Source organism: Phascolarctos cinereus, unplaced genomic scaffold (genome assembly GCF_003287225.1).
Source record: "Phascolarctos cinereus isolate Bilbo 61053 unplaced genomic scaffold, phaCin_HiC Scaffold_3;HRSCAF=262, whole genome shotgun sequence".
Lineage (NCBI taxonomy): Eukaryota > Metazoa > Chordata > Mammalia > Diprotodontia > Phascolarctidae > Phascolarctos > Phascolarctos cinereus.
In genome coordinates, this window is record NW_027555736.1 from 228,229,549 (window position 1) to 228,254,956 (window position 25,408).

A 25,408-nucleotide genomic window follows, 5' to 3' on the forward strand; every position below is an offset into this window, starting at 1 on the left:
CTAGTTCTTACATCCTTTTGCATTACTTCGTAGAAGTCTTCCTTCAGCATAGCCTTTAACAAACCTGGGCCACCTCCATGCCACAATGTTCAGCACCAAAGTAGAACTTTAATGGATGTTCCCTTCTGTTACTTTTTTTTTTAAACATAAAAAAAACATAAAACAATGCCTTGTAGCTCATTTCCCATTGTTGTGAGAATAAAAGGTTAGAGTTACATATGGAATTGTGTTTTGACGGGAGGTCACTTAGGGCTCTCATCTTGTCTTCCTCTGTGGCTCAGAAAGAGGAGTAAACAGTGGGCCTGAGAATAATGACTCACACGTCATCATGAGTCTTGTTCACTGACCTTTGTTTCCTTTGCTTCATCCAGGTTTAAGCACGTGCAGCTTCGGGTGAATGCTGAGCCAGCAGCTTTCTATAGGTAATACAGTGGATAGATTTGTGTTTGCTCCATACCTGTGTTCTTTAGGTGCCCAGGCGAGCATATACTGCCAGGAGTTGGGAATTGATCTGGGTAAGTTTCCTGGCTGATTCCCTCCTGCCAGAGTCTCCCTCTTCAGCCTCATGAGCTGCCTTCATTCTACTCTGCTATGTCTGTTAACCCATAAAGACCCATTTGGTCGGCCCTGGATTCAGGAGGACCTGAGTTCACTTACTAGCTGTGTGACCTTGGGCAAGTCACTTAACCCCATTGCCTAGCCAAAAAAAGAAAAAAAGAGCCTTTTAGTGCTGCCAAATTGACTGTGAGTGAGTGTGACTCTCTCCTGGTTTAGCTATTGTCTAATGTTGGTTTTGTCAGTAATACTTTGGAAGAGTAGTGCCACGAGTCATTCTTAATATGGTGGGAGCCACCGGGTAGCCTGTTTTGGGAGCCAAAAAACTCACATTCCCAAGCCATTTTTGTAGTACTCTGAGGAAATAGGTATAGAAGTAATAACTCATAGAGCTTCCTGCTCCTTTAAAATTGTTATTTCTAAAAATATTTTTCTTATTAAATTATATATTTAGAGCTGGAAGGGACCTTTAGAGATCATCTGCTCTAACCCCCTCATTTTACAGAAAGGGATATGGGAGCCCAAAGAGTAAAGTAGCAGAGCCAGGATTTGAACCCAAGCTCTCTGATTCCAAATCCAGAGGTCTTTGCACTATATGAAGCTGCCTCCCAGTTCATGTTGGGCTGCACAAATCTTCAGCGTCCTTAACTCTAGCTGCGTGGGGGAGATCTCCACTTTGCTGGAAGTGTTCTTGATGAAGAACTTGGAGGTGGTCAGTGCAGCTTAGGGGTTGGACTGATCATTCTCGGGGTTTGACCCTAATCATCGCTTTGTTGTTGCCCATAAAGCATTACCCAATTGTTTCTGGTTTTTCTCCTGGAAGATGGAGAGAATAAATATTGAAGATGTAGTAACGAGCCAGTTGAAATGTGCACTTCTGCGGCTTTAGAATGTCATGGGTTAAGAGCCCAGTTTGTCAGAGACCTGACTCCAGCAAAAAATTCACAAGTTGAACAGCAGGGGCTCTATGTGTGTATGTGTCTGTCTGTGTGTGTGTGTGTGTCTGTGTGTGTGTGTGTGTGTCTGTGTGTGTCTGTGTGTGTGTGTGTGTGTGTGTGTGTGTGTGTGTGTGTACAGTCCATACTTTGTGGACTCACCATCAAGAGGCAATACAGTATGATGTATAGAGTGTCTGGAAGACTAAGTTTGAATCTCATATCAGCATGTGACCCTCTTTCAGGCTCAGTTTCTTCATCTGTAAAACGGAGTTAACGATACATTCAGTACTTAGTTCACAGGGTTATTGGGAGGATCAGGTGGCTCAGTGTAGGCAAAGTTCCTTCTAAACCTTAAATCCTACAGAAGTGCCTATTTCTATTATTAGGAAATCACATCCTTTAGGGACCAGCCTGGAGATCCTGCCTCCTTGACCTGTTTAAATTCCATATGAGACTCAAAGTCTGATCTTTGGACGGGGTTACATAATTACAGAGGTTTATTCCCAAAGAAAAAGAGAGCTACTTTTCCTTACTCTTTGCTTTGTTTGGGCCAGGGTACTAGGTCTGTCTAAATGCCCGAGACTCTTATTCTTAAACTGTTCTCTGTCTTTTTCTTTACTACCCCTTGGGGCCATCAAGAAGTTGAGAAATCTGTTTGAACCATCCCCTGCCTACACAGTAGAGTCGGCTTTGGTCCAGGCCTGCACTCCCCCTGCTGGTGGTTGGTGGAGAAATAGAGTTTCCAAGCTCTTGGGAAAGATCATTTGATTGATGCAGGCCCTGCTGCATGCCCCAAATGTGGGAAGAGAGAAGTTTCCTGTTACTTTTCTCTGATCACCTTTGGGGTGGCCTTTTGTTGCCACAGTCTAACAGGAAATCTCCCTACGGGAAGGGCCAATCAGTCAATAAGCATTAAGCACCTACTGTGTGCCAGGCACTGTGCTAAGCAGCAAAAGCCCCAGAGGCTGAGGTCTCTCTGGTGAGCTTGGGACCCAAAGGGTGGAGTAGGATAGAGTAAAGGAGGGAGAAGGCCCTCAGTTAAACTTTGAGATTCTTGGAGCCTCCAATAGCCTGAGTAAGGCCTCACTGGGACCCATAATACATCATAGCTTTGCTTTTTCAGAGCTGGGCACGTGGAACATGTGAGGACGAATTATAGGCTGCAGAAACTCCTGAAGACTCAGAAGGAGCTCATGTCCAAGGAACTTTGGCTTTATAGTAAGTGAAGAGAGCCCTGTTTTCTGGGATACCATGGGCTTCAGGGTACAGTCAGACTCAGTGGTGGAAGATGCATTACTGGGGTGTTCTGTCCCTTCACAGTTTCCCTGAAATGCTAAAAGGAGATGGTCATTTCCTAGGTGGGCTGCTGGCTTCTTGCTTGGGCTCCAGGACAGTTAGGATTCAGCTTCTGCCTCTCTGTCCTGGGGGCAATGGAGTCACTCAGATTGAGTACAGAGATTGGTGATAGTCTTTTTAACTCTGTCTGTAACATGCAGTTGGCATCAACACATTCGACTACTTGGGCAGCATCCTGAGTTATGTGGTTATTGCGATCCCCATCTTTAGTGGCATCTATGGAGACTTGACCCCGGCAGAGTTAAGTGCTCTGGTTAGCAAGGTGAGCTATTAAGGACCCGTAAGAGCCCCCACCGTTGTAGAGGATGTATAGTGATTAGGAGAACATGGTCCCATCCAGAACCTCTCTTTTCTTTTTTCTTCTGGTTTGGCTTTAGCTTATTATAGGACCTGTTGAGGGTGGTCTGTCTAATGCCCAGAAAGAAAGAAGAGAACCCCCAAGCCCAGGGAATTTATATGTGAAAGGGTTAGGAACTCTATAGAAAGGGAAGGAGTGGGCTTTGTGTCATCTCAAGTCATACCTGTGCCAAGAATGCCTGGTATTTCACGAGGACCTTCATGGATAAGCTCCCTAGTCACAGGGCCACCCTGCTGATTTGGTACTCAGTCAGTGAACAAGCTTTCTTACACATCTGCTATTTGTGGGTATTGTGTTAAGCATTGGCCTTTGTCTGAGAACTGACCAGATTTTTTCTCCGTGTCCCCCCAGAATGCCTTTGTGTCCATTTATCTTATCAGTTCCTTCAGTCAACTCATTGACCTCTCAACAACCCTCTCTGATGTGGCTGGTTATACACACAGGTGAGGCTCAGTCCAGCTTCCTTTTGACTGGGGTCCAGAAAGAAACAGAGAGCTATAAGCTAGGGAAATGTGTGTCTAGAAGAGAGTTGAAAAGCTTGCCCTTCGTGATGCAGACGACTCCCAGAGGTCCAGTCCCCCATCACCAAGTGCCGACCTATGGAGCGTTTTAGATTGGATTTCCCACAGGCATCTCAAACTCAGCATGTTCAAAATAGAGCCCTTTATCTTTTCCCCAAAACCTACATAAGTTTCTACTGACACGTACTGTCCAATCCCCATGGTTCATAACTCCTGTTACCCTCACACACACTCCTGTTATCCTCACTCTCACTTACCCCACATATCCAGTTATGTATCAGATCATCTTGTTTATATTTTCTACAACAATTCTCAGATCCTTTTCTTCTCTCCATTCACACAGCCACTACTCTAATTGAGGCCTTCCTGATTGGTCTTCTGGCCTCACATCTCCCCTCTCTAATCCATTCTCCACATAGTTAGTAAAGTGACTTTCCGAAAGGAAAGTATCTGACCATGTCATTCTTGTTGTTCAGTCGTTTTTCAGTCACGTCTGACTCTTCATGACTCCATTTGGGGTTTTCTTGGCAGAGATCCTGGAGTAGTTTGCCATTTCCTTCTCCAACTCATTTTACAGATGAGGAAACTGAGGCAAACTTACTCAAGGTCACACAGCTATCTAACTATATACACATATATACATATATGGATACATACATACATTATATATAACATGTACATGTGTGTATGATATATCCACACACATATTCCATGTGTGTTTGAGTCTATGTACATGTCTTCCCTGATAGAATATAAGCTCCTTCAGGGCAGCTAAAAGCATTTTTGTCTTTGTATGCCTGGTGCCTGGCACATAATAGATAGGCAGGTCATTTATTAAGCACCTGCTATGTGCCAGGCACTTTATATGGACATACAAAGAAAGGTAAAAAACAGAACCCACTTTCAAAGAACTCATAGTCTAATGTGGGGGAACACCGTGGAAACAATTGTGTACAAACAAGCTATGCATAGGATAATTTGGAAATAATCAATAGAGGGAAGGTAGGATCAGGAAAGGCTTCTTACCAAAAAGGCAGGATTTCAGCCCAGACTTGAGGGAAGCCAGGAAATGGAGATGAGCTGCCAGAGAAAGAATTCCAGGAATGGGAGACAGACAGTGAAAATGTCCTGAGTTGGGAGATGAGTATCTTGTATGAGCACGTCAAGGAAGCCAGTGTCACTGGGTTGCAGAGAATGTGCAGAAGAGGAAGGTCTAAGAAGCCTGGAAAGGTAGGCAGAGGTCAGGTAATAACTTGGGTTTTGAAGGCAAAAAGAAGGTTTTGTATTTGTTCCTGGAGAGGAATAGTCACTGGAATTTATTGAATGGGGTAGGGGCAACATGGTCAGATCTGCGTTTTAGGGAGATCAGTTTGACAGCTGTGTGGAGGGTGGATTGTAGTGGAGAGACTTAGGCCAAGAAGACCAACCAGCAGGTGTGAGATAATGAGAGAATCAGGGTGGTGGCAATATCAAAGGAGAGAAAGGGAGATACCCAAGAAATGGAATCCACCCGCCTTGGCAGCAGGTTAGATGTGGGGGAAAGAGAGTCAAGGAGTCAAGGATGGTACCCGTGTTGAGAGCCCAGTCAGGTGACTGAGAGGGTGGTTGTCCCCTATAGTAATAGGGGACTTAGGAAGAGGGAAGGGTTTTGGAGAAAAGATAGTGAGCTCAATTTTGAGCATGCTGAGTTTAAAACGTCTATGGAATACGTAGTTTGAGATGTCCGATAGGCAGTCAGAGATGCAAGTCGAGGTTAGGGCTGGATAAATAGATCTGAGAATCATCTACCTAGAGATGATGATTGTTTCCTCTCTTTTCTAGAATTGGGGAATTGCAAGAGACCCTGTTGGACATGTCTTTAAGGCCTCGAGATTGTGATTCAGAAGACCTGGATGAATGGGATTTTAACGAGTGAGTAATGACCATGAGTATTTGTCTTATGTTCATGGGGATTTGCCCACAAACATTTAGAAATGGTGCATATGACACTTTAGAGTGACATCCAGGCCACAGATTCAGCTACATCTCGGGTATGGACTTGCTGAAGTTCTGGTCCTCAGGGAGAATTGCCTTCATTGAAAGTTCACTGTCACCAGCCAAGGTCCCTCCGCTACTCCCCACTAACGTGGCACACCCCATTGATTTCTGAGGGAGCCTAACCATTCCCTTCCAGTACTCCCACTAGCGAGACTGGGAAGCCCTTAGAAGAGTGACTGTCTTCAAAACAATGTGGTCAGTAAACCAGGGGCAGTGCCCACAAACCCACGGCTGCCTCGTGGGAGGCTGGTATCATTGTTCCCTTTCACTTCAGGGCCTCAGGACCAAAGGCAACAGACACAGCCTTTCTCCTGGACCGGGTCTCCATTTCTGTGCCCTTCTCTGACAAGCCTCTGATCAAGGATCTGAGCCTGAGAGTTTGTGAGGGGCAGAGCCTGCTGATCACAGGAAACACGGGCACTGGCAAGACCTCCCTGCTCAGGGTCCTGGCCGGCTTGTGGGAGAGTATGCATGGTGAGGACTGAGCCTTTTGTAACTTGAAGTCTCTGAGTTGAAGGGGGGATGGCCCTAGGTAACCCATCAGGTAATCCTGATACTAGGGTCCCCGAACCCTTTCAACTGAAGGAGACTGGGGAGGGAGGAGGACAGAAGGGATGGGGGCAAGGCAGGACAGCAGGTGGTTTTTGTCCCACTTGGAGCAAGGACCTGGAAACTCTGTGACTCATCCTCCTGCTAAATCAGTACACAGATTGAGGCCCGGTCTCTTCTTTGGATCCAAAAGTGGTGACAGGGTGTCTGCTTTGGGCCCTGGCAGGTACTGTGCAGATGCTGACATTCTTCGGTCCTCATGGAGTGCTGTTTCTGCCACAGAGACCTTTCTTCACAGATGGGACCTTGCGTGAGCAGGTCAGTGTTGCTAGCCCTCTCCCGTTCCCTGCCCCTACCTCATTGGTTGGGGAAGTTGGTGGCCATATCAGAGGGGAGATTCAGACAAGAGGAAATTGGTTGGGGGAGTGTTACCATGGCTCCACCTTTCAGGTCCCATGGGCTTTTTGGGAAATTTCATTCAATTTTCATTTGACACATATTTATTAGGGGTCTCCTAAATGTATATCACTATGTTCGGTACTGAGTGGAATAGAAAGTATGATAAAGAATATAAAGTGGAATATAAAGCCCCTGCTCTCAAAGGGCTTTTAGTCTGTCCCTTTCTGCCCTGGAGCGAAGGAAAACAACAATAACAATAATAATAATAAATAATAACAAAAATAACACAGATACAGTGTTTGAAAGACTGAACAGTGCTTTACCTATGTCATCTCATTTATGCCTTAGAATGGCCCTCTGTAGTGAGAGCTACAGGTATTATTATTATTATCTCCCATTTCTTACAAATGAGGATACAGATTCAGAGAAGTTAAGTGATATGGATTTACATATAGCCAGGTACCGTCTGGCCTTTCTGACTTCAAGGCCAGGACACTGTCCAGTATGCACACACAGTTCTTCTGTGACCTTGCCCCTGGATTGATTCGCCCCTGCCCTAGTGCATCTGACCCATCCCACTTTTTAAACTCTTCGTACGATGAGCTGGTAAGGCTTTCTCTAAGAAAAGATTTACAAACTCTTGGTGCTATCCTACAGTAGAATGGACTGCCTTGGGAATAGTGGGTCCCCCTTCATCTAGAAGTCTCTAATCAAAGACTGGTTGTCCCCTTGTCATCAATTTAGAGTTTTATCTAGTCCAACAGGCTCATTTTACACATGAAGAAACTGTGGTCTAAAATGATTAAATGATTTGCCCAGTGTCACAGAGGTATTCTGACTTCAAATCCAGTGGTTTCTTCCCACTAACCCACGCTATTGTGATAGAGATTCCCATACATGGGCAGGTGGGTGGTACATGGATAGAATGTCTGACCTAGAGTCAGACTCATCTTCCTGAGTTCAAATCCGGCCTCAGACATTTACTAGCTATGTGACCATGGGCAAGTATTTTAACTCTGTTTGCCTCAGTTCCTCATCTGCAAAATGAGCTGGATAAGGAGATGGTGAACCTCTCCATTATCTTTGCCAAGAAAACCTCAAATGAGGTCACAACAAGTTGGCACAACTGAAAAATGACTAAACAAAAACACCTAGCAGGTGAACTTCCCTTCCAATTCTGAGATTGTGGCCACTTTTCCTGGGAACCATGGCTGTCCTCCTGTGTATGTAAAACATGATTTTGCTTTTTCAGGTAATTTACCCTTTGAAAGAAGTCTACCCCGTATCAGGTACGCTGAAGATGACACATCGCGTTGAATCTCCTCCATCTTTCTTCTGTCTCTGTCCCTCTGTTCTCTGTCTCCTCCTGGTGTCTCACATTTGTCTTTTGCAGTGGAGTCACCAGTCAGGGTTGCTAGTTAAAGGTGGGGTTCCTTGCTGCTGTTCCCTGCTTAGTGTGATATGCTTCTTGGCCTCCCTTGAGTCTGACCTGCCCTTCCGGGATGGAGGCTCCCACTCACAGGGTATGGAGCGGGTATCCTTCTCCTGACTCTCTTACCACCTGATGGCATTGATGATAATCAATAATAATAGCTTGCATCTATATAGTGCTTTAAGGTTTGCAAAGTGTTTTACATAGCTTCCACATTCAGGCCAGGACAGGATTTCTGCCTTACTGAGAGTCCCAATCTGTCTTGAGTCCTAAGTAGACCTTTACTCCTCCAAGTCTGCCCCAACACAAGCTTAGGTGATAGCTAATAATAATAGCTAGCATTTCTAAAGCATGTTAAGGTTTGAAAGGCAATTTACATATATTATCCCATCTGATCCTCACAACAATTTTTGAGGTAGTTGCTATCATTCTCCCTACTCTACAGGTGAGGAAGGGCAGCTAGGTGGTACCATGATGCACAGAGCACCGGGCCTGGAGTCAGGAAGGAAGATTCATCTCCCTGAGTTCAAATCTGGCCCCAGACATTTACTAGCTATGTGACCCTGGGCAAGTCACTTAACCCTGTTTACCTCAGTTTCCTCATCTGTAAAATGAGCTGGAGAAGGAAATGGCAAACTACTCCAGTATCTTTGCCAAGAAAACCCAAAATGGGGTCACAAAGAGTCAGACATGACTGAAAAATGACTGAACAAAGGCAACAGAGTAGATAGAGAACCAGACCCGAGTTTGAATCTAGCCTCAGATACTCACTAGTTGTGTGACCCAGGACAAGTCATTCAACCTCTCCAGCCCTCAGTTTCCTCCCATGTTGTTGTTTAGTCACATCCTACTCTCTGTGACCCCATTTGGGGTTTTCTTGGCAGAGATACTGGAGCAGTTTGCCATTTCCTTCTCCAGCTCATTTTACAGATGAGGAAACTGAGGCAAACAGGGTCAAGTGACTTGCCCAGGGTCACACAGCTCACAAGTGTCTTGAGGTTGGATTTGAACTCAGGAAGACGAGTCTTCCTGACTCCAGGCCTGGCACTCTGTGCACTATTGTGCCACCTAGCGGCCCTACTCTGTCACCTAGTTGCCTATAACTTGGGGGGAAATCTGTTTTCTAGGTTCTGCTGATGACGAAAGAATCATGAGGTTCTTGGAATTAGCTGGCCTGGTGAGTCACTCCAAGAATTCCTATGAGAGGCAGCTGCAGGTCATTTTGTCTTCCCTGAAACGGCCCAGAACAATAGAAGTGAGGATAATAGCTAGCAGAATAGAAGGTTTGCAAGGTGTGTTATGCATGTTATCTCATTTGTCCTCACAACCCTGTGAAGTAGGTGGTGTTATCATCTCCATTTTGCAGATGAGTAAACTGAGGCAGAGGGAAGTTACGTGACTTGCCCAGGGTCACACAGCCAGCAAATGTCTGAGGCCAGATTTAAACACAGGTCTTCCTGAATCCAGGTCCAGAGCTGTCCACTGCCACCCAGATGCCTCTCAGTGAATAGTGTCTGCTTTGCAGAGGATTGCTTCTGGGTCCCAGAGCCATTTGAGCTGAACCCTGCTGGCTTTACAACGTGACTGGCAGTGTTCTGGGTGCCTGCTGTGAAAGGCAGGGATCCAGGCAGATGAGATTTCCAGGTGCACATTTGTTTCTGGAGGGGAAGTTAGAAATGAGAAGGCCGACACGATAGGTGATAGTTAATGGTGGATGCGTGTAGTCAGTCATCAGGAGTTCATTAAGCACTTACTGTATGCCAGGTGCTAAGCACCATTCACTGACATCGTCCTGTCTCTGTATGTTTCAGTCGAGTCTGGTGGCAAGGACAGGGGGACTGGACCAGCAGGTGGACTGGAACTGGTAAGTATAGATTAAAAAAAAAACCCACTTCCTTTACAAACATGAGTCATCGTCACGGGTGCCAGCTCTGAGGAGTTTCCTAATGACAGAACACTTAGAGTGGTAAATGTTCCTGGACTCTGCCAGATTAGGATGGGCAATTACCTTCAGGCTATTAACTCCTATGCAGGCCTACACAGCGTGATATTTCCCCAAACAATGTAATTTTGCAATAAAATTGTATATACATTATAGTCACACATCACCTTAGTATCATGAGAGCCCTCTCTTTCATCATTTGGCTAACTGATCATTCACAGCATCATTCCCATGAAAACAAGTACCCAGGTGCATCCGCCTCTCATCTAACTTCAAGTTTTTTGAAACTAGTTTTTAACGTTAGGACCGATGTGCCTGGAACTGCTGGGTCTACTAAGGTGGGGAAATAGGCTGTTTTCTAGAAGTGCAACCACTTGGGCAATCTCTGAAGCCATCTCTCAGATGCCTGTAATGAAGAGAAAAAAGCGTTTGGTTTTTACCCTTCAGCCCCGTCTGCCGTGTTTCTGCTCCCCAGGTATGATGTTTTGTCTCCAGGAGAGATGCAAAGACTGTCTTTTGCCCGGCTCTTCTATTTGCAACCTAAATATGCAGGTAAGGAATAACCCACAGTAGAAGTGGTGTCAGATTGTGTAGTTGTGTGTGTTTGTGTGTGTCTTCAAGTATGATACATGTCCTGTGGTAGGAAACAGTGTTTCTCTTCATTTCTCTCACCTGCAAAGGAGGAGAAGTAACACCCAAGGCCCTTTCGTAGGCTTTGGCCCACATGGTAGTATTTAGTTTTCTTAGAGGAGCTCAGAACGTTTTATAACATTTTATAAATTCAGTCTTGTCATCTTTGTACTGTCGGTGACAGCTGGAGCCATCGGGGAGGTGGGGTGTCAAACCCTGAAAATGGACAAGGGTTTTCTTTCCAGGCTGCTACATCCAAGGAGGGCAGCTGGGCATGCCCAGTGGGACAATATAAAGGGTATGACAAATGGGGAATTTTAGCATCATAGAATTTTAAAACTGGAAGAGAAACCTTAGAAAAAGCATGGGGTCAAACCCTCACATTTTATGGATGAAGAAGCTGTCAAAAGAAAAATGAAAGGGCTTATCTAAGTGCCATAAGTGCCAGCCGTTAGCATAATCAGAATCCTTTGGCATGGGATAACTTCCCGGGGGGTAGTACTACCTATTACTGGATTGTGGTGTTCCAGTTCGGGGACCTTGAAGGCTCTTAAGAGCCTTCAAAGTGTAACATAGTCTTGTAACTGGCTGAAGGATGCCTCGAAACAGCCCTGACTCCCAGCCTTTTGTCCCTGACTTCAGCCTGTATTAACATTTCTGCTTCTTTTTATCATCAGACACAAATACCTAATTTTTTTTGTTTATAGTTTATTTTTATGTTAAAGTTATTTATTAATTATTGTATTTATCAGTTCATTTCATTATCTATTTATTGTATGTATTATATAATATAGTATATATAAACATAATATATTGTTATTCATTTAACTGTGATGTAATGTATTATTACTTCCCTATTACCTCTATAGTGTAATACATTATTATTTATTTATTAACTCTAAAGATGAATATTCATCTTTACCCTTTCCACAAGACGCTGCATCCTGGGATAGGTGATGCAGCGAATGGGTGAGTCTTGGAGTTGAGAGAGATTGAGCTAAAGGTTCCGTTGACACTCCCCCTAATGAAGCTGGCCTCTCAGCTTCCCTTATTCTAAACCTTTTTCCTCCTGGAATTATTATGCTCCATTCTACCTGAAACAGGACTGAAACAAGACTTGATCCTGGGTACTTGAGGTCAGATGACGTCAATCAGTGATAAGGGAAGTGGGAAGTAGGGAAGAAGTCCAGAGAGGAGCCATGTTCTTCATTAAAACATGGTGCAGATAATCCTACTATTTCTTCATGTAATATAATTCTTATATTATTGTCATTATACATGATATCATATATCATATAGTATAATTCTTTTATCATTTACCTCATGGGATTGTTTTGAGGAAAGTGAGTTTTTTAAAAAACGTATTGCCGTCTTGCTTTTTTGTGTTATGTATTAAATATATTCCATATACTTATATATTCCATATAATTATTTTATATCAATACATAATGTATCTAGAGATGTTTATTATACAGACATTTATGTATTTTGATTCCATATAGATATTTAGATAAATATATATAGCATATCATGTTAAATATGCTTATATTCCATATAAATGTAAATAAATGTATTTATTCCATATAAATATATATATGGCATTTACCATAATGTGTTTATAAAAATTTAATATATTTAAATCTAAATATACATATAATTTAATATTTATAATATGTAAGGTATTAAAAACATAAATATATCCCATCTCCCCTTCACTACCCAGTGAGCCATCCCTTGTACCATTAATAAGAAAGAGAAAAAAGCAGTTCAGCAAATCTAGCCCTTCAGCTGAGTCTGATAGTGTGGGTGTCTGCACACCCATAATCCCCTACTTTGGCAAAGAAGGAAGGGGAGGACGTTTATCTTTTCTTATATAGAGCTAAACTTGGTCATTATAATCAAACAGAATTTCACTTGCTTTTTTTTGTTGTTGTTCTTTCCATTTACTTTTCGTAGTCGTTTTGTATTTTGTTGGGCAGGTCTTGCTTAACAATAGCTAGGTAGCCCAGTAGAAAGAATGCTGGGCTTGAGTCAGGAAGACCAGAGTTCAAATTCTGTCTCAGACACTGACTAGCTGTGTGGCCCTGGGCAAGTCTCAGTTTCAGTTTCCCCCTAGATAAAATGAGGATAACAAAAGCATCTACCACATAGAGGATCCCATGATAGAACTTCTGTAGAGAAAGCTCCTTGAAAACCTCAAAGCAGCACATAAATGCTGGCTGCTATTACTGCTACGTCAGGCTTCATGAAAGCCTTCCCATGCTTTTCTGAATTCTTGAGGACAGTGCCTTGTAAACTTCTAAGCACTGTGTGTGTGTGTGTGTGTGTGTGTGTGTGTATTTTTTTTTTGGCTAGGCAGTGGGGTTAAGTGACTTGCCCAGGGTAACACAGCTAGTAAGTGTTATGTGTCTGAGGCCGGATTTGAACTCAGGTCCTCCTGACTCCAGGGCCAGTACTCTATCCATTGTGCCACCTAGCTGTCCCCAACACCATATATTTTTTTGGTTTTGTATGTTTGTTTGTTTGTTTTTTGTATTTGTTTCTTGTTTTTTAGGTTAAGTGACTTGCCTGGGTCACACAGCTAGTAAGTGTCAAATGTTTGGTCTCAGGCCGAATTTGAACTCAGGGCCAGTGCTCTATCCACTGTGCCACCTAGCTGCCTCAACACGATATGTCTTTAAAAATACATTTTTATTGCTATCTTTTATTTTCATATTGCCTAGATTTTCCCTTGTGTCTCTCTTCTCCCTTCTTCTGGAAAGTCATCCCTTATAATGAAAATTTTTTTTAAAAAAGGAAGGAAGGAAGAGAAAAAACGTTCAGCAGAAACAATCCAAAAATAGTCTGGTGTTATGATGTGGTGTGCCACATTCATGGAGCCTCCCCAGCCCTTCCTTTCTGCAGAAGACCCAGGGAAGGGGCCGTCTCCTGTTTCTTCTTTGGAGCTGAGCCTCATGCTTTTTAACTTCAGAACATTCAATCTCTTGTTTTGTGCTGGTTGGTTCTTTCTGTTGTATACTGTTGTAGTCATTTCATAGATTGTTCTCCTGGCTCTGCTCACTTTTCCATAGCTTATATAAGAATCTCTCTTTTAAAAAAATATTTTTTCTTTATTTCATTAAATATTTCCCAATTACATAAAAAAATTTGACATTCATTTTTTAAAAAATTTGAATTCCAAATCCTCTTCCTCCTTCCCCCACCCTTTGAGAAGTCAAGCAATATGATATTGATTATATGTGTGAAGTCATACAAAACAGTTCCACAGTAGCCGTGTTACAAAAGAAAACACACCGTGTAAGTATCTTAAGTCCTATGGGGATGAGTTATTGTTACCATTGGAAAATTGAGCTGCTACCAGTTAAAGGAAGAAGTTTCCCTGTTATGTAAAGCAGCTTTGTGGCCTCTCTCAGGGTTGTCTGAGAGGCAGCCAGGTGATAAGGTAGGAGCCAGGAAGACCTGAGTTCAAATCTGGCCTCAGATTTTACTAGCCGTGTGACCCAGGGCAAGTCACTTACACCTGTCTGCTTCACTTTCCTCATCTGTAGAATGGGGATAATAATAATAATAAAAATAGCCCTTACCCCCCTAAGGTTATTTTGAGGATGAAATGAGGGGCAGCTAGGTGGCACAGTGGAGAGAGCACCAGGCCTGGAGTCAGGAGGACCTGAGTTCAAATGCGGCCTCAGACCAAACACTTGACACTTACCAGCTGTGTGACCCTGGGCAAGTCACTTAACCCCAATTGCCTCACCCAAGAAAAAGAAAAGAAAAAGAGGATGAAATGAGAGAATACTTGTAAAGTGTTTTACAAATCTTCAAACAATATATAAATGATAGCTATGATCATTAGCAGATTGAGCACTTGACCCGAAGTCAGGAGGACTCAAATTAAAGTTCTGTCTCAGACACTTGCTAGCTGTGTGATCCTGGGGAAGTTACTAAACCTCTGCCTGCCTCAGTTTCATCATTTGCAAAATAGGGATTGTTATGAGGATCAAATGAGAATGTTTGCAAAGCCATGTAGCAAAAGAAAACACGCCTTAAGTCTCTTCAGTCCTATGGAGATGAGTTATTGTTACTGTTAGAAAATTGAGCTGCCACCGATTAAGGGAGAAAGTTTCCCTGTTATGTAAAGCAGCTTGTGGCTTCTTCGAACCTTAAAACAGTTAATTAATGTAATTACTTAGTTATATTGTTGTTGTTATTAGTGCGAGCTGTTATTGCCTGCCTTTGACACGGATAGTGTAGGAAGAAAACATGCTGAGAAGAGATCAGTCTGTCATGGTTATTCATCGCACAAAGTTGCTGTTACTGTGTACAGTGTTCTCCTGGTGCCTGCTCTGTGCTGAGTGCTTTACAAATGTGATTTCGTTTGATCATCACAGCAACCCTCTGAGGTCAATGCTGTTGTTATCCCTGTTTTGCAATCAGAGGCTAAGGGTCACACAACTAGTAAGTGATTGAGTTCGGATTTGAACTCAGGTCTTCCTGACTGCAGGACCAGGGCTCTGTCTACTGCCCCACTTAATCTTTGGTGTAAGAGGAGAACTGTGGTCTTGAATTCTTGATTTCTTCCCATTTCTCCTCAGTTTTGGATGAAGCCACAAGTGCTCTGACCGAAGAGGTAGAGAGTGAGCTGTACCGAATCTGCCAGCAGCTGGGCATGACACTCATCAGCGTGGGCCATCGACAAAGCCTAGAGAAGGTGAGGGGTCAGGCTCCTCTGTAGCAGGGGCTTGTACTGACCGGGCTTCTGCGTCCTCAGCCTGAATGTAGAGAGGGAGGCGTGAAGAGCAGGGAGCCTAGCACAGTGGAGCGGGAGGAAGGGGGGGCCAGTCAGGGCAGAAGCCGGTGTCCTGCCACAGGCGTTGTGAGAACCGGTCCCTCCGCCGTGGTGCTGATGGTATCTGTTTTCTTGTAGTTCCATTCTTCAGTTTTGAAACTTTGTGGAGGAGGAAAATGGGAATTGACCCACACCAAAGAAGAATGAAGCAGCCACGTCGTTGGGCAACTTCAGGAAGGAGCCGAGCCCCAGGTGGTTGTTTATCCAGAAGTGACCAGGAGAACCGATTGAGTAAGATAGGACCGAGCCGTGGGTAGATTTCCTGTGGATTGGGAATGTCTGCTACCGCTGCCTTCACTTTGGCAGAATCTTTAGTTGGTGCTCAGTCCCTACCTCCAGTGCCTTTTTGGGGGGAAATCCCCCATCCTCAGCCAGGACCCCGTCCCCCAGAAATGCTTAGCTATACAAGTACCTGAGATGGCGTTCGCTAAAGAAGCCACTTTCAGATTCTCAGATACAGGTTCTCAGAGAGCACTGAATTGGGCCTTTTCTTCTGGTCTTGGCGCTGCTGCTGACTGGGCCTCAGATCTCTCATCTGTCAAATGAAAAGGCTAAATTAGATGGGGGGAGGGCAACAGCAGTAAGGGAATAAACATTTATGTAGCACCTACTGTGTGCCAGGCATTGTGCTGGGTGCTTTCTACAAATATGATCTCATTTGATCCTCCCAACAGTCCTTTGAGGTAGGTGCTATTATTACCTTCATTTTACAGTTGTGGAAAATGGAGGTTTAAGAGACTTGCCCAAGGTCACATAGGTAGTAAAAGTCTGAGGCTGGATCTGAACTCAGGTCTTCCTGATTCCCAGATTCTAAGCACTGAAACACTGTCTAAACTTCCCAGATCACTAGAGTCCAGAAATGGGAATTAACTAGGTGGTGAAAGTTTTAAATGTTAAATCTTTAACTCTTCACTTTAATCTTATAACCACTTAAAATTTCAACTAGTTTTTTTTTAAGTTACTCGTATAATTGTTTTAAAATATAAAATTCTGAGCCTAAAAACTTTCTTAGCTGGTTCTCTTCAGATCTTTAATAGTCAGCCTTTAATGAACAATAACAGTAGGAATTTTTGTGAGAGTAGTGGCCCTTTTGTGCCCTTTTATTTCTTGGGAACTATAGTCCTAAAGTCCCTTAGCCCCTGGGTTAGAAATCATCCTCATTTTAATGGGGGCTATAAGTGGTAGTGGTCTGAGGAAGACTCCTGCCTTCTGAGCATCTGTTTTCTCTGGTGGTCAGCTGAGACCAAAAGAAAGAAACTGAGGAGTGCCTCAATATTTGGTCCCAAGTATATGAATGTAATGGAATACTGTTGTGCTATAAGAAATGATGAAGAGGGTGACTTCAGAAAAACTTGGAAAGACATGTATGATCTGATGCTGAGTGAAGTGAGCAGAACCAAGAGAACTTTATACACAATAACGGCCGCGTTGCGCGATGACTAATATTGATAAACTTAACCCTTCTCAGTGTTACAAGGATCTAAGACATCTCCAGAGGCCTCGTCATAGAAAATGCTACCCACATCCAAAGAAAGAACTATGGAAGTTGAATCGCTATCATTTTTTTTTCCTCTTCTGTTGAGTTTTGTTCCCTCTTTCTGATGGTTCCCCCTCTTGGTTTTAATTTTTACTTCCAACTTCACTAATATGAAAATATGTTTAATAGGAATGTAAATGTATAGCCTGTATCAGATTGTGCACCGTCTTGGGGAGGGTGGTGGGGAGGAAGGGGGAGAAAAATTTTAAACTCATAAGCATATGGAAGTGATTGTTGATAAATCAAAATAAACTAAAAAAATTTAAAAAGAAAATATTTGGTCCCAAGCCAGGTAATTTCCCATTTTAACTTAGACAATATGTTTTGCATATGGCTTGAAGGATTAGAAATTTCCTTTTCTCTTTGCTCACCCAGACTCTTAACTCCATTCAGATTTTAATCATCTTTTGCTGGGACAATTTTTTTATTACAAACCTGACAAACATTAATAAATAATACAAAGAGGTTCTATGTATGAAACTGTGAATCACCATTACATAGATATGACTATTTCTTTTGACTAATATATAATTAAACATATATTAAATTTTACATGAGTGTACCTTGCTTGTCTCTGTCCCTCTTCTGAACTTTTCTCTGATCTCTTCTATGTATTTTAAAATATTTAAGTATTTCGTTGGCAGTCTTTAATTTTTGCCTCCATATCCCTCCCTTCCCACACCCTTTACTCCCCTCCCCAAAATAAGAGCCTTCTCTTATAACAAATAAGTATAAGCAAGCAAATTAAATCCATACGGGTTTGCATTTGGAAATGTCTTATTCTGAAACCACAGTTCTTTACCTCTCTGCCAAAAGGTAGGACGTCATTGCATTGATCCAGATTCATGTCTTCCAAACATTCTTTTTCTTCCTTTACATTGCCTGAACTATTTCAGTAGCCTCTTTTTTTTTGTAAATAGTATTTTATTTTTTCCAATTACACGTAAAGATAGTCTTCAACAATAAGATTTTGAGTTTCAGATTATTCTCCCTCCCTAAGACAGCAAGCAATCTGATATAGGTTATACCTGTGCAATCATATTAAAGATATTTCCACATTATTCATGTTGTGAAAGAAGAATCTGGATCTCCAGTTCTGTGATTTGCACATAGTCGGTGCTTAATTGATGAATGGAGTTGAATTGACTGGAAATTTCTGATCAAAACTTTCCACCAATTTCTCATTGAAATTCATCTGTCCCGTGGTATGCATAATTAGGTCACAAATGTCCCAACCTGGACTTGTTACAACAGTTAAACAAAAGAATTAGCTCTGATCTAAAGAAAAAGGCTTCTTATTCCCGCCATATTATTTCACCCAACATGGAGAAACCACTGCCAAAAAACCGTCTGCTCTTTACTGCTCTCCTTTCAGAATGAATAGAAATAAAAGAAACCTTTTGTCCTCCGGCACTTTCCTCTAACTGTGGTCACAGGGATCCCTGGATTTTACATTTTATCTCTCTCCCTGCTATTGTATGTCAAAACAGAATACCATTCAGAGAGAACGGTCGGCTAGGCCCAACTCTGTCTCCCAATTGGTGTTGCCCTCTCCTCCCCTTTGGAGCCCACACCTGCTTGTTGAACTCTTGACCAAACAGATCAGAGAACAAGCAATGCTTCTCGGAATAACCAGTGTGTTTCTGGAGTTTCACTCTTCCCCCTTTATATTTCTTTGTGTCCCATCAAGGAAGCTAAAGATTTAATCTGTCTTTGAGTTCTGCAGTAAAACCAGGCAAAAGTATAAAGTTCCTTGTGACTAGCCCCATATGCCTTGTTTCTATTCCTTTGTCCACAGAATGCCAACCTGAAACCTCAACTCTTCCACTCTTTAACAAGCCATGGCTAAGTGCAAAGACCTAGGTTCCAATCTCACTCTGACTGTCTCTGTGACCCCAATCAAGTTCCTTAATCTCTTAGCACCTGACAACTCAGAATCATAGAATTTTAGCGATTGAAAGGGACCTTAATAATTAGCTGATCTAAGCCGTATTTGAAAAGGAATCCCTACTTATAACATCCCCAGCAAGTGGACATGCGGCTTCTTCTCGAAGACTTCTAATGAGGAATGACTCCACCACCTTCCAAGGTAGCCCACTCCACTTATGAATTGCTCTAATTGGGATTTTTTCCTTTGTGTTAAGCCTAACTTTATTATCTCTTTATAATTTCTAGCCGTTGTCCCTAGTTCTGTCTCCTGGGGCTAAACAGAATAAATCTAATCCCTTTTTGTAGTGACAGCCCTTGAGATTCTTGGAGACAGACATTATGTTCCCCCTGAGCCTTCCCTTCTCCAAGGCTAAACATCCCCTGTGCCTAGGACATATTGACCAGAATAGGGAGTCAGCAAACTATGGCCCAAACACCAAATGTGGCCTGCCAATTTTATTTTAAAATGTAAAAGCCATTCTTAGCTCACTGGCCATACAAAAGCAGGTAGTGGGCCAGATTTGGCCCACGGATCATCATTTGCCTATCCCTGTATTAAGTAACATTGGTATTTGAGTGGTAGAGGAAATTCTCCGCTTTGATTTAATCATCTATGCTTTACTTTGTGTAATAAATACCATTGAGCCTTATCTTACCTCTTACCTTCCTTACCTTACCTTCCTTACCTTACCTTCCTTACCTTACCTTCCTTACCTTACCTTTCTTACCTTACCTTCCTTACCTTACCTTCCTTACCTTACCTTCCTTACCTTACCTTTCTTACCTTACCTTCCTTACCTTACTTTCCTTACCTTACCTTCCTTACCTTACCTTCCTTACCTTACCTTCCTTACCTTCCTTAGAAGGTAAGAGGTGAGATAAGACTCAGTGGTATTTATTACACAGAGTAAAGCATAGATGATTAAATCAAAGCGGAGAATTTCTCTACCACTCAAATACCAATGTAACTTAGTACAGGCACAGGCAAACGATGATCCGTGGGCCAAATCTGGCCTTCCTTGTCAGTAATATTAAAAGCAATACAGTGCTTGCTTTCTTACTGAGCTCAGTTGTGAAAATATTTTACTGCAATATCTTTTTTCCATTTTTCTCCTCCCTGTTGTTAAACTAAATCCTTCTCACTCCCCACACCAGACAAATAAATGTGGACTATTGGGTTGCTTTATAAACATGTCCCAGCTAGTCCTTCCACGTCAGTCTCTTCTGGTATACAAGGGATGTTATCTGGGATCCTGTGGAAATATACCTATGTTTGCAGTATATGCTCACATAGTCTCTGGGCTTGCAGGAGTCAACAGGGCAGTCAGATGTTTCTAAGAGAGAAAAAAAATTTATGCAAGTAGAGTCAGCACCATTGCTAAAATTTCTAGACCCCTGAAAATAGGTAGGGAAGTAGCCTAGATTTATTGTCACAAGTTGCATATTAAGAAGGTACTTTGTACTGAATCAGACCCATTGGCCTACATGGTTCATGACTGCTGAATGGCATTTTTTTCTTGTTCCATGCATAAACTTTTTATTTTAGCCAACTTTTCTATCTGGTTAACAAGATGGCACACTGGATAGAGTGCTGAAGTCTGGAAAACCTGAGTGCAAATACAGCCTCAGACCCTTGCCAGTTTTGTGACCTTGAACAAGTCACTTAACTTCTATCTGCCTCAGTTTCCTCAACTTTGAAATGAGGTTACTAATGGTATCTACCTCAAAGGGTGGTTGTGAACATAAGTGTTGATCAGTTGTGTCTGACTCTTTGTGACCTCACTGGGGGTTTTCTTGGCAAAGATATTGGAGTAGTTTGCCATTTCCTTCTCCAGCTCATTTTACAGACAAGGAAACAGAGGCCAACAGGGTTAAGTGACTTGCCCAGAGTCAAATAGCCAGTAAATACCTGAGACCAAATTTGAACTCAGGTTTTCTGACTCAGGCCCAATGCTCTGTCCACTATGCCATTTAGAATGGTAAAACATTTAGCACAGTGCCTGGCACATAGTAGGTGCTTAATAAATGCTCATTCCCCTGTCTTCATTTAATTTAACTTTAATTTTTAAATGAATATTTCCCCAAACAGCTATCATTCCTTCCAGCTTAAAATTGTTTTTAATATATACATATATTATATAGACATGTATGTGTGTGAATGTGATGCATATATCTTGAGCCTTCACCAGTCATCTTGCTTCTGTCCTGCCACTGAACTGTGGTAACTCTGGAGGAGAGAGTGAGGCCCACGACTTCATGCAACTCTGCCTCACTTAAATCCCATTTATGCATGAATCAAAGGACATCACCCATGCTGTGATGCCTATGCATATGTATGTATATGTTTATAAGTATATAGATATAGATATGTAGCTTTAAACTTAACACTTTGGAATTTGCCAGGTGAAGACTGAAGTGATCCCTCTTTTGGGACATATCCAAATGCCAGCTTTGTTACCAGCTCAGTACTTCAATGACAAGGCCATCGTTTCTGTTTTTAAGCCATTTTGTATCCAGAATTATCATACATTCTGGGAATGGCCTCATTTTAGACATAATCTTACACAGGCCAGTATCTCCCTTTTTCACATAGCTGCCAAAGTAACATACCAAAAGGACAGGTTTGATCATGCTACTACCCTGCTCAATAACCCCTAGTGACTCCCTATTGCCCCTATGATCAAATGCAAACTTCTCAGTCATTTAAAACCCTTCATAACATGGCTTCATCCTATCTTTCCAGGTTTATTTTACATCACTCCTCTTCCCTCTCTTTATGGTCCAGGCAAACCAATCTATTTGCTCTCCTTCCTGCATGACATTTTGTATCTCATTTTTGAGCCTTCATACATCCTGGGCAAGTCACTTAAACTCTCTGGGCTTCCCTGCAAAATGAGTAGATTGGACTAAACAGGAAGGACTTTCCTAAATCCGTCATCCTATGAGTTCGTTCTCATGAAGCCACATAGCTTTGCACAGAAGAGGTCAGCCTATATGTGTGTGCTGGTGGTCTGAGGGTACCCGAAGGGGTTTGATGGGTCTGATACACTTAGCACTTCTAACTGGAGAAAATTAACAATTTCGTCATTGTGCAGTTTGACCTGGCTTTGGATACTCAGCACCTCTTTAGCATTCGAAGTTGCTTTTCCCTCTGATTGGAGGGCTGGAGGCCAGAGTACTAAACTCCTCCCAAAATCTCCCTTTACAGAGGGCTCAGAATTTTCCCCTAACTCTTCATGTTCCATGAGCAGCTCTGCTTGGTTTCAACTGAATCCCATTGGCCCCCTCCCCTTTTCAGTTTCCTTTTATGTATTACTCTCCCCATTTAAATTGTAAGCTCCTTGAGGGCAGGGACTGGGTCTTTCTTTTCCTTATTTGTATCCCCAGTGCTTGGTATTTAGTAGGTATTTTATAAATGTTTATCAACTATTGATAAAGTCTAGACTAGGGCTTCTTAAACTTTTTCCGCTCACCACGGTATCATCACATTGTAAACAATGGGTTGCAACCTCACCTCCCAGGCTACCCCAACATCTCCCCAAAGTAATCGTTCCACTTCTTGATGGAATGCTTCCAAGAATGGGGACGTCACAGCATGGCCAAGTAGCCCATTGTATTTGCACACAGCTCTGATTGCTAAGAGTTTTCCCTCACTAACCCAAATCTGCTTCCCGAGAACATCCACTCACTGGTGTGTTCCTTCAGCAGAACAGGTCAGAGTTTGTTCAAGGCCCTTTCCCAGTGGGGGATCAGTGTCAGAGGACAAGGCCAAAATACTTGTTTCTCTGTATCAGCAGGGCAAACCAAACTACCCAAATGGGAATTTTTCTTCCACATCACACGTACAGACCTAGGTAGACAGTGCACAACAAACAGACAAAAAACCGAACCAGAACCACTCCCCCCCAAAAAAAATCCTTTGCCCTGTCATTGTTTTCCTAAACAGATCATTTGCCAAGAAAATTGCTGTCAACATCATTCCTGGAGATGTCTGAAGTCTTGGGTCAGGACAAGAAAACAATCTTCAACCAACCTAAAGAGATACCAAAGATGATAAGGAATAATCCACGAAAAAGAGACAAAGAAAAGCAAATGGATCAAAGTCCCCTTCTGCCCAATCAGACCCACAGGCTTGGCCCGCAGCTCCTTTCTTTGTCTCTGAATTACACTAGTACAGAGGACAGCATGGTAAAACTTTACAGCAGGAAGAACCTCAGGGATCATCCAGGGATTCTTAACCTTTTTTTTGGTCATGAATCCCTTTGCCAATTGGTGAAGTCTGTTGACCCTTTCTCAGATTAATGTTGATTTAAATGCATAAAAACAAAATACATAGAATGACAAATCAAATCACCAAGCATTTATTAAGTGCCTCCTAGAAGCTGACCGGGGATACAAGATGCAAACAGCTGTATACAAACAAGACACATATGGGATAAATTGGGGTCTCAGAGGGAAGGCGGTAAGATTAAGGAGGCCTGGGGAAGGCTTAAAGTGGGACTTTAGCTGAGACTTGAAGGAAGCCGGGGAAGCCAGGAGGTGGAAATGAGGAAGCGGAGCATTCCAGGTGTGGGAGAGAGGCAGAGAGAATGCTCAGGTTGGGAGGTGGGGTCTTGTTCAAGGAAGTGTGAGCAGGCCTGTGTCCCTGGATGGAAGAGGATGGAAGGTATAAGGAAAGGAGAGGGGGAGACAGATTATGAAACATCTTTGAAAGCCAAAGGATTTTATATTTCCTTCTGGAGGTGATAAGGAACCACTAGAGTTTATTGAATGGAGGTGGGGGTAGAGGAAGGGGTTAACATGGTTGGCCATGAACCGTAGGAAGATCAATTTGACAGCTATGGGGAGGATGGACTGTTAAGGCAGGGAGACCAACTGGCAGGCCATTGTCATAGTGCATGTGTGAGGTGATGAGGGCCTGTACCAGGGTGTTAGCAGTGTCAGAGGAGAGGAGGGGGTATACAGGAGAGATGTTGCCAAAGTAGAATTGAAAGGACTTGGCAACTAATTAGATGTGGGATAAGAATCCCTTAGGGGGCAGCTAGGTGACTCAGTGGATAGAGCACGGGGCCTGGAGTCAGGAAGACCTGAATTCAAATCTGATGGCATATACTTACTAGCTGTGTGACCTTGGGCAAGTCATTTAACCCTATTTGCCTTAATCCACTAGAGAAGAAAATGGCAAACCAGTCTGGTATCTTTCCCTAGAAAACCCCATGGACAATATGGTCCACGGAGTCACAAGTCTAACATGACTGAACAACTCTACAACAAAGAACCCCTGATCTGTTCCAAAGAACTTGTGATGGAAGAATGCTATCCACCTCCAGAAAGAGGACAGATGGAGTCTGAATGCAGTTTGAAGCACGCTTTTTTTACTGTCTCACTCTTGGGTTTTTTGTGTTGTTGTTATTGTTTTGGTTTTCATTTTCTTTTGCAATATTGGCTAATATGGAAATGTTTTGTATGATTGCACGTGTACAATCTAAATTAAATTTTTTGCCTTCTGGAATGGGGAAGAGAGGGGAGCAAATTTGGAACTCAGAAATTTAAAAAACATGTTAAAAATTCTTGTTTACATGTAATTGAGAAAAGGTAAAATAAAAATATATTAAATAGGTAAAAGTTTAAAAAAAGAACCCCTGATCTAGGACAGCCTCCTCATTTCATAGATCCTAGGAAAGAAGCCCAGAAGGGTTAAGGGACAGCTCAGGTACTCCATAAGCTGCAGGCTTGCCTCTTGGTTCAGTATTTAATCGGCGTTGTCCCAGTCCTGGAAGAGATCACACCTCTATTTTTTTTTATTGTCTTATTGATGTTCTATTTACCCTATTGTCATTTTCCAAAGTTTCCTCCCTCCTGTCCATTGAACCCTCCCTTGTAACAATTACACCTCAGCCAGACAGATGAACACATTGGCTTTGTCTGATTAGATATGCTTTATTCTTATACCTTTAGCAGGAATATATGTATAAGTGAGCAGATCTCTGAGCTACCGCTTAGAACTCGACAGCCACAAAAAGAAAAGTGGATGGGGATGTGGGATTTTAAATGACACCCATTCCTCCAAGGAGTGGTAGGAGTACTATGGCCCTATTGATTATTCTGAAGGGCATTTCCTTTGGTGTTGTGAACTTAGCTTCCTATTAGCATGAGGAAAAGAAAGAAGAAAGGGGAACAGGGTTATTAAGATTCTTAAAGTAGTAGGATCATAGCTTTAGAGTCAGAAGGAACTTCAGATTTCATCAGGTCAATCCCCTCTTTTTTACAAATGACTGAACTGACATCCATAGAGGCTAAGTTATTTACTTAAGAGTCAAGTGTATAGGAAGTGTCAGAGTTAAGATCTGAATCCAAGTGAGCACTGGAGTCTTTGTGT

The 25,408-nt window shown here is 42.6% G+C and overlaps 1 protein-coding gene across 4 annotated transcripts in view; it reads left to right on the forward strand.

The window, feature by feature from the left end:
- ABCD4 (ATP binding cassette subfamily D member 4) overlaps positions 1–24,668 on the forward strand; it is a 41,114-nt gene extending 16,446 nt beyond the window's left edge. For 2 of the 4 annotated variants that reach the window (XM_020986299.2, XM_078151473.1), the window contains 13 exons: positions 372–422; positions 2,617–2,711; positions 2,990–3,111; positions 3,559–3,650; positions 5,550–5,639; positions 6,040–6,239; positions 6,541–6,632; positions 7,966–8,002; positions 9,273–9,322; positions 9,957–10,009; positions 10,563–10,639; positions 15,310–15,425; positions 15,642–17,652. In XM_020986299.2, the coding sequence (XP_020841958.1) occupies positions 372–422; positions 2,617–2,711; positions 2,990–3,111; positions 3,559–3,650; positions 5,550–5,639; positions 6,040–6,239; positions 6,541–6,632; positions 7,966–8,002; positions 9,273–9,322; positions 9,957–10,009; positions 10,563–10,639; positions 15,310–15,425; positions 15,642–15,710 (1,144 nt within the window). In that variant the 3' untranslated portion in view covers positions 15,711–17,652. The other 2 variants (XM_078151472.1, XM_078151474.1) reach the window with 2 other exon arrangements.
- Positions 24,669–25,408: the final 740 nt, after the last annotated feature.